General features: G+C 44.5%; 1 protein-coding gene across 1 annotated transcript; it reads right to left on the bottom strand.

Annotated features, from left to right (window-relative positions):
• Positions 1-613: 613 nt before the first annotated feature.
• Positions 614-1,716, bottom strand: LOC119957966 (late histone H2B.L4-like). The gene has a single exon (XM_038786207.1). It carries the CDS (start codon positions 1,056-1,058, stop codon positions 672-674), a length of 387 nt encoding a protein of 128 aa, XP_038642135.1. The 5' UTR covers positions 1,059-1,716; the 3' UTR covers positions 614-671.
• Positions 1,717-9,013: the final 7,297 nt, after the last annotated feature.

Genomic DNA, 9,013 nt, shown 5'->3' with positions numbered 1-9,013 from the left:
CACAGGCTGCACAGGGACAGAGAGAAAGGGCTGATTTCTGAGCCTCTCTCCTGAAAGCGGCCGGGAATGTTACACTGGGAAGTGTGGAGAGAATCCCCGACTCTATCCCGCCGGTGGAACAGGCAGCTTTGTGTCCGGAGAATAGGGAGGGCCGGGGAGAGGCAGATCTTAAAGCGCTGCAATGGACACAGGTCCTGTGTGTGCTCAAATCTCGCTGATTCCGTCCCCTGGGAAAACTGCGGAATAAACACATCAACCCGAAAATAACCTCTTCATTCCTGCCTTTACTCTGTTCCGGGAGCGGGAAACACATCACCGAGAGAAAATAATAATAATTTCCTTATGAATTCAACTCAACGGCTGTTAAACTCTGAATATATTTATCATTAAATTTAAATAATTCCCTCCTGAAAATGTGTTTCTCCTCATTGTCGGTCACAAATACCCGACTCAATTCAGTTTGAGTGTCTCTTCTGTGTGAAACTGTCTGTGACGGGCGGGTATGAAGCCACATTCACAACATTCTGGAACGGGACAAATCTCTATCCTCCACAAAGAGATTTCTCATCAAGTCAATGCGGGAAAAGATGGTGCAGCTTTTTCACAGAGATTGTGGGTGGCTCTTAAAAGAGCCGTTGTGTTTGGGGTGGTTTTCAGTCCATTGTGCAGTTTTACTTGGAGCTGGTGTACTTGGTGACCGCCTTTGTCCCTTCCGACACGGCGTGCTTGGCCAGTTCCCCGGGCAGCAGCAGGCGCACGGCGGTCTGGATCTCCCGGGAGCTGATGGTGCTGCGCTTGTTGTAATGGGCCAGGCGGGAAGCCTCACCCGCGATACGCTCGAAAATATCGTTGACGAACGAGTTCATGATGCTCATGGCCTTGGAGGAGATGCCGGTGTCGGGGTGAACCTGCTTCATCACTTTGTAGATGTAGATGGAGTAACTCTCCTTCCTCGACCTTCGCCGCTTCTTGCCGCCCTTTACTGCCGGTTTCTTAATGACTTTCTTGGCTCCCTTCTTGGCAGCTGCTTTCGATGTTGGTTTCTTCTCGTCAGCCATCTTCAGTTTCACCCAGAAATAAAGCAAACCCCTTCCGAGCGCTGATTAAATAGACAGAGCCTCACATCTATGCTAATGAGGAATGGGGAAAGGAATGATTGTGATTGGACATTGTGAAAATGAGGACAGCCAGTTATGTTCTGTTTATTTGATTGGATAAGTAAACAGACCAATCAGATTTAAGATTTTCCACCAATCAGAAACCTCCTTACGACAAACGGGAAATAAATTTCAGAAAGAATGTCTCCAGTCCCAGTTTGTCAGTGGGTAAAGATTCACCGGGAAATGTCACCAGGCTGTCGGTGAGAGGGACCCTTCACCACAGAGGGACTGTGCGGGATTCCTTAAGGAACTGGGAGTGTCTTGTAATATGTGTGAGTGTGAGATTTACTCACTCTCTAATACAGTCTGAATGTAAGATTTACTCACTCTCTGATACAGTGTGTGAGTGTGGGATATACTCACTCTCTGATACAGTCTGAATGTAAGATTTACTCACTCTCTGATGAAGTGTGTGAGTGTGGGATTTAATCAATGTCTGACACGGAGTGTGGTATTTACTCTGATAGAGTGTCTGAGTGTGGATGTACTTTCTGATAAATGTGTGCGTGGGATTTACATACTCTGATACAGTGTGTGAGTGGGGGATTTACTCACTCTCTCATACAGTGTGAATGTGGGATTGACTCACTCTCTGATACAGTGTGTGTGTGTGGGATTTACTCACTCTCTGATACAGTGTGAGTGTGGGATTTACTCACTCTCTGATACAGTGTGGGATTTACTCACTCTCTGATACATTGTGTGTGTGTGGGATTTACTCACTCTCTCATACAGTGTGAGAGTGTGGGATTTACTCACTCTCTGATACAGCCTGTCATTGTGGGATTAACTCACTCTCTTTATACAGTGTGAGTGTGGGATTTACTGACTCTGATACAGTGTGTGAGTGTGGGATTTACTCACTCTCTGATACAGTGTGTGTGTGTGGGATTTACTCACTCTCTGATACAGTGTGAGTGTGGGATTTACTCACTCTCTGATACAGTGTGGGATTTACTCACTCTCTGATACATTGTGTGTGTGTGGGATTTACTCACTCCCTGATACAGTGTGTGAATGTGGGATTTACTCACTCTCTGATACAGTGTGTCATTGTGGGATTAACTCACTCTCTTTATACAGTGTGAGTGTGGGATTTACTGACTCTGATACAGTGTGTGACTGTGGGATTTACTCACTCTGATACACCGTAAGAAATCTTACAACACCAGGTTAAAGTTCAACAGGTTTGTTTCAAACACCAGCTTTCGGAGCACTGCTCCTTCCTCAGGTGAATGGAGAGTTACGGGATGTATGATTCACATACCTCTCTATTCACCTGAGGAAGGAGCAGTGCTCCGAAAGCTCGTGTTTGAAATGAACCTGTTGGACTTTAACCTGGTGTTGTAAAACTTCTTACTGTGCTCACCCCAGTCCAATGCCGGCATTTCTACATCACTCTCTGATACAGTGTGGGATTTACTCACTCTCTGATACAGTGTGAGAGTGTGGGATTTACTCACTCTGATTCAGTGTGTGAGTGTGGGATTTACTCACTCTCTGATACAGTGTGTGAATGTGGGATTTACTCACTCTCTGATACAGTGTGTGAGTGTGGGATTTACTCACTCCCTGATACAGTGTGAGAATGTGGGATTTACTCACTCTCTGATACAGTGTGTGTGGGATTTACTCACTCTGATACAGTGTGACTGTGGGATTTACTCACTCTCTGATACAGTGTGTGTATGTGTGGGATTTACTCACTCTCTGATTAAGTGTGTGAGTGTGGGATTTACTCACTCTCTGATACAGTGTGTGAGTGTGGGATTTACTCACTCCCTGATACAGTGTGTGAATTTGGGATTTACTCACTCTCTGATACAGTGTGTGTGGGATTTACTCACTCTCTGATACAGTGTGTGAGTGCGGGATTTACTCACTCTCCGATAGACTGTGAGAGTGTGGGATTTACTCACTCTCTGATACAGTGTGCGAGTGTCGGATTTACTCACTCTCTGATACAGTGTGTGTGTGCGGGATTTACTCACACTCCGATACAGTGTGAGAGTGTGGGATTTACTCACTCTCCCTAATACAGTGTGCGAGTGTCGAATTATTCACTCTCTGATACAGTGTGTGAGTGTGGGATTTACTCACTCTCTGACACAGTGTGTGTGTGTGGGATTTACTCACTCTCTGATACAGTGTGTGTGTGTGGGATTTACTCACTCTCTGATACAGTGTGTGAGTGTGGGATATACTCACTCTCTGATACAGTGTGTGTGTGGGATTTACTCACTCTCTGATACAGTGTGTGAGTGTGGGATGTACTCACTCTCTGATAGAGTGTGTGTGTGGGATTTACTCACTCTCTGATAGTGTGTGAGTGTGGGATTTACTCACTCTCTGATACAGTGTGTGTGTGGGATTTACTCACTCTCTGATACAGTGTGAGTGTGGGATTTACTCACTCTCTGATACAGTGTTTGTGGGATTTACTCACTCTCTGATACAGTGTGTCTGCGGGATTTACTCACTCTCTGATACAGTGTGTGTGTGTGGGATTTACTCTCTCTCTGATAAAGTGTGTGAGTTTGGGATTTACTCACTCTCTGATACAATGTGTGAGTGCGGGATTTACTCACACTCCGATACAGTGTGAGAGTGTGGGATTTACTCACTCTCTAATACAGTATGCGAGTGTCGAATTTACTCACTCTCTGATACAGTGTGTGTGGGATTTACTCACTCTCTGATACAGTGTGTGTCTGTGGGACTTACTCACTCTCTGATACAGTGTGTGAGTGTTGGATTTACTCACTCTTTGATACAGTGTGTGAGTGCGGGTTTTCATCACTCTCTGATACAGTGTGTGAGTGCGGGATTTACTCACTCTCTGATACAGTGTGTGAGTGTGGGATTTACTCACTCTCTGATACGGTGTGTGAATGTGGGGTTTACTCACTCTCTGATACAGTGTGTGAGTGTGGGATATACTCACCCTCTAATACGGTGTGGAGTGTGGGATTTACACTCTGATACAGTGTGTGAGTGTGAATTTTACTCACTCTCTGATACAGTGTGTGAATGTGGGGTTTACTCACTCTCTGATACAGTGGGTGAGTGTGGGATGTACACTCTGATACAGTGAGTGTGTGATTTTATCACTCCGTTCTACAATGTGTGACTGTGGGATTTACCCGCTCTGATCTGGTAGTGTGTGTGGGATTTGCTCACTCACTGATACAGTGTGTATAAGTGTGAGATTTACTAACTCTTTGATACAGTGTGCGAGTGTGGAATTTACTCAATCTCTGATACAGTGAGAGTGTGGGATTTACTCACTCTCTGGTAGTGAGTAAGTGCAGGATTTACTCACTCTCTGATACAGTGTGTGAGTGTGGGATTGACTCAATCTCTGATAGTGTGTGAGTGTGGGTTTACTCACTCTCTGATACAGTGTGTGTGTGGGGATTTACTCACTCTCTGATACAGTGTGTGAGTGAGGGATTTACTCACTCCCTAATACAGTGTGTGAGTGTGGGATTTACTCACTCTCTGATATAGTCCGTGAGTGTGGGATTTACTCACTCTACAGTGAGGGTGGGATTTACTCACTGTCTGATACAGTGTGAGTGTGGGATTTACTCTCTCTCTGATACAGTGTGAGAGTGTGGGATTTACTCACTCTCTGATACAGTGTATGAGTGTGGGATTTACTCACTCTCTGATACAGTGTGAGTGTGGGATTCACTGATTCTGATACAGTGTGAGTGTGGGATTTACTCACTCTCTGATACAGTGTGTGAGTGTGGGATTTACTCACTCTCTGATACAGTGTGTGAGTGTGGGATTTACTCACTCTCTGATACAGTGTGGGATTTACTCACTCTCTGATACAGTGTGTGATTTACTCACTCTCTGATACAGTGTGGGATTTATGCACTCTCTGATACAGTGTGAGATTTACTCACTCTCTGATACAGTGTGTGAGTGTGAGATTTACTCACTCACTGATACAGTGTGTGAGTGTGGGATTTACTCACTCCCTGATACAGTGTGAGTATGTGGGATTTACTCACTCTCTGATACAGTGTGTGGGATTTACTCACTCTGATACAGTGTGAATGTTGGACTTACTCACTCTCTGATACAGTGTGTGTATGTGTGGGATTTACTCACTCTCTGATTAAGTGTGTGAGTGTGGGATTTACTCACTCTCTGATACAGTGTGTGAATGTGGGATTTACTCACTCTCTGATACACTGTGTGTGGGATTTACTCACTCTCTGATACAGTGTGTGTGTGCTGGGTTTACTCACTCTCCGATAGACTGTGAGAGTGTGGGATTTACTCACTCTCTGATACAGTGTGCGAGTGTCGGACTTTCTCACTCTCTGATACAGTGTGTGTGTGCGGGATTTACTCACACTCCGATAAAGTGTGAGAGTGTGGGATTTACTCACTCTCTCTAATACAGTGTGCGAATGTCGAATTAATCACTCTCTGATACAGTGTGTGAGCGTGGGATGTACGCACTCTCTGATACAGTGTGTGTGTGGGATTTACTCACTCTCTGATAGTGTGTGAGTGTGGGATTTACTCACTCTCTGATACAGTGTGTGTGTGGTATTTACTCACTCTCTGATACAGTGTGTGTGTGGGATTTACACACTCTCTGATACAGTGTGTCTGTGGGATTTACTCACTCTCTGATACAGTGTGTGAGTGTGGGATTTACTCACTCTCTGAAACTGTGTGTGAGTCTGGGATTTACTCACTCTACAGTGAGGGTGGGATTTACTCACTGTCTGATACAGTGTGAGTGTGGGATTTACTCTCTCTCTCTGATACAGTGTGTGAGTGTGGGATTTACTCACTCTCTGATACAGTGTGTGTGTGGGATTTACTCACTCACTGATACAGTGCGTGTGTGTGGGATTTACTTACTCTCTGATACAGTTTGTAAGTGTGGTATTTACTCACTCTCTTATACAGTGTTTGAGTGTGGTATTTACTGATTCTGATACAGTGTGAGTATGGGATTTACTCACTCTCTGATACAGTGTGTGAGTGTGGGATTTACTCACTCTCTGATACAGTGTGTGAGTCTGGGATTTACTCACTCTACAGTGAGGGTGGGATTTACTCACTGTCTGATACAGTGTGAGTGTGGGATTTACTCTCTCTCTCTGATACAGTGTTTGAGTGTGGGATTTACTCACTCTCTGATACAGTGTGTGTGTGGGATTTACTCACTCACTGATACAGTGCGTGTGTGTGGGATTTACTTACTCTCTGATACAGTTTGTAAGTGTGGTATTTACTCACTCTCTTATACAGTGTTTGAGTGTGGTATTTACTGATTCTGATACAGTGTGAGTATGGGATTTACTCACTCTCTGATACAGTGTGAGTGTGGATTTACTCACTCTCTGATACAGTGTGTGAGTGTGAGATTTACTCACTCTCTGATACAGTGTGTGAGTGTGGGATTTACTCACTCTCTGATACAGTGTGGGATTTACTCACTCTCTGATACAGTGTGTGATTTACTCACTCTCTGATAGTGTGGGATTTATGCACTCTCTGATACAGTGTGAGATTTACTCACTCTCTGATACAGTGTGTGAGTGTGAGATTTACTCACTCACTGATACAGTGTGTGAGTGTGGGATTTACTCACTCCCTGATACAGTGTGAGTATGTGGGATTTACTCACTCTCTGATACAGTGTGTGTGGGATTTACTCACTCTGATACAGTGTGAATGTGGGACTTACTCACTCTCTGATACAGTGTGTGAGTGTGGGATTTACTCACTCTCTGATACAGTGTGTGAGTGTGGGATTTACTCACTCTCTGATACAGTGTGTGAGTGTGGGATTTACTCACTCTCTGATACAGTGTGTGAGTGTGGGATTTACTCACTCTCTGATACAGTGTGTGAGTGCTGGGATTTACTCACTCTCTGATACAGTGTGTGAGTGTGGGATTTACTCACTCTCTGATACAGTGTGTGAGTGTGGGATTTACTCACTCTCTGATACAGTGTGTAGTGTGGGATTTACTCACTCTCTGATACAGTGTGTGAGTGTGGGATTTACTCACTCTCTGATACAGTGTGTGAGTGTGGGATTTACTCACTCTCTGATACAGTGTGTGAGTGTGGGATTTACTCACTCTCTGATACAGTGTGTGTGTGGGATTTACTCACTCTCTGATACAGTGTGTGAGTGTGGGATTTACTCACTCTCTGATACAGTGTGTGTGTGGGATTTACTCACTCTCTGATACAGTGTGTGAGTGTGGGATTTACTCACTCTCTGATACAGTTTGTGAGTGTGGGATTTACTCACTCTCTGATACAGTGTGTGAGTGTGGGATTTACTCACTCTCTGATACAGTGTGTGTGTGGGATTTACTCACTCTCTGATACAGTGTGTGAGTGTGGATTACTCACTCTCTGATACAGTGTGTGAGTGTGGGATTTACTCACTCTCTGATACAGTGTGAGTGTGGGATTTACTCACTCTCTGATACAGTGTGTGAGTGTGGGATTTACTCACTCTCTGATACAGTGTGTGAGTGTGGGATTTACTCACTCTCTGATACAGTGTGTGTGTGGGATTTACTCACTCTCTGATACAGTGTGAGTGTGGGATTTACTCACTCTCTGATACAGTGTGTGTGTGGGATTTACTCACTCTCTGATACAGTGTGTGAGTGTGGGATTTACTCACTCTCTGATACAGTGTGTAGTGTGGGATTTACTCACTCTCTGATACAGTGTGTGAGTGTGGGATTTACTCACTCTCTGATACAGTGTGTGAGTGCGGGATTTACTCACTCTCTGATACAGTGTGTGAATGTGGGGTTTACTCACTCTCTGATACAGTGTGTGAGTGTGGGATATACTCCCTCTCTAATACGGTGTGGAGTGTGGGATTTACACTCTGATACAGTGTGTGTGTGATTTAATCACTCCGTTCTGCAATGTGTGACTGTGGGATTTACCCGCTCTGATCTAGTAGTGTGAGTGTGGGATTTGCTCACTCACTGATACAGTGTGTCTGAGTGTGAGATTTACTAACTCTTTGATATAGTGTGTGAGTGTGGGATTTACTCACTCTCTGATAAAGTGTGTGCGTGTGGACGTTACTCACTCTGTGACAGTGTGCGAGTGTGGGATTTACTCTATCTCTGATACAGTGTGCGAGTGTGGAATTTACTCACTCACTGATACAGTGAGAGTGTGGGATTTACTTACTCTCAGATACAGTAGTGTGTGAGTGTGGGATTTACTCACTCTCTGATACAGTGTGAGTGTGGGATTACTCACTCTCTGATACAGTGTGTGTGTGGGATTTACTCACTCTCTGATACAGTGTGTGAGTGTGGATTACTCACTCTCTGATACAGTGTGTGAGTGTGGGATTTACTCACTCTCTGATACAGTGTGTGAGTGTGGGATTTACTCACTCTCTATACAGTGTGTGAGTGTGGGATTTACTCACTCTCTGATACAGTGTGGGATTTACTCACTATCTGATACAGTTGGTGAGTGTGGGATTTACTCACTCTCGATACAGTGTGTAGTGTGGGATTTACTCACTCTCTGATACAGTGTGGTGTGGGATTTACTGACTCTGATACAGTGTGTGACTGTGGGATTTACTGACTCTGATACAGTGTGTGACTGTGGGATTTACTGACTCTGATACAGTGTGTGACTGTGGGATTTACTGACTCTGATACAGTGTGTGACTGTGGGATTTACTCACTCTCTGATACAGTGTGTGAGTGTGGGATGTACTCACTCTCTGATACAGTGTGAGTGGTGGGATTTACTCACTCTCTGATACAGTTGATGAGTGTGGATTACTCACTCTCTGATACAGTGTGTGGTGT

Source organism: Scyliorhinus canicula, chromosome 27, assembly GCF_902713615.1.
Source record: "Scyliorhinus canicula chromosome 27, sScyCan1.1, whole genome shotgun sequence".
In the NCBI taxonomy this organism is placed as follows: Eukaryota; Metazoa; Chordata; class Chondrichthyes; order Carcharhiniformes; family Scyliorhinidae; genus Scyliorhinus; species Scyliorhinus canicula.
This window is presented reverse-complemented; position numbering and strand designations above follow the sequence as displayed.

What these genes read in the sequence shown, in the direction of transcription:
- LOC119957966 (XM_038786207.1), bottom strand. Translation starts at nt 1,058, where the DNA reads ATGGCTGACGAGAAGAAACCAACATCGAAAGCAGCTGCCAAGAAGGGA.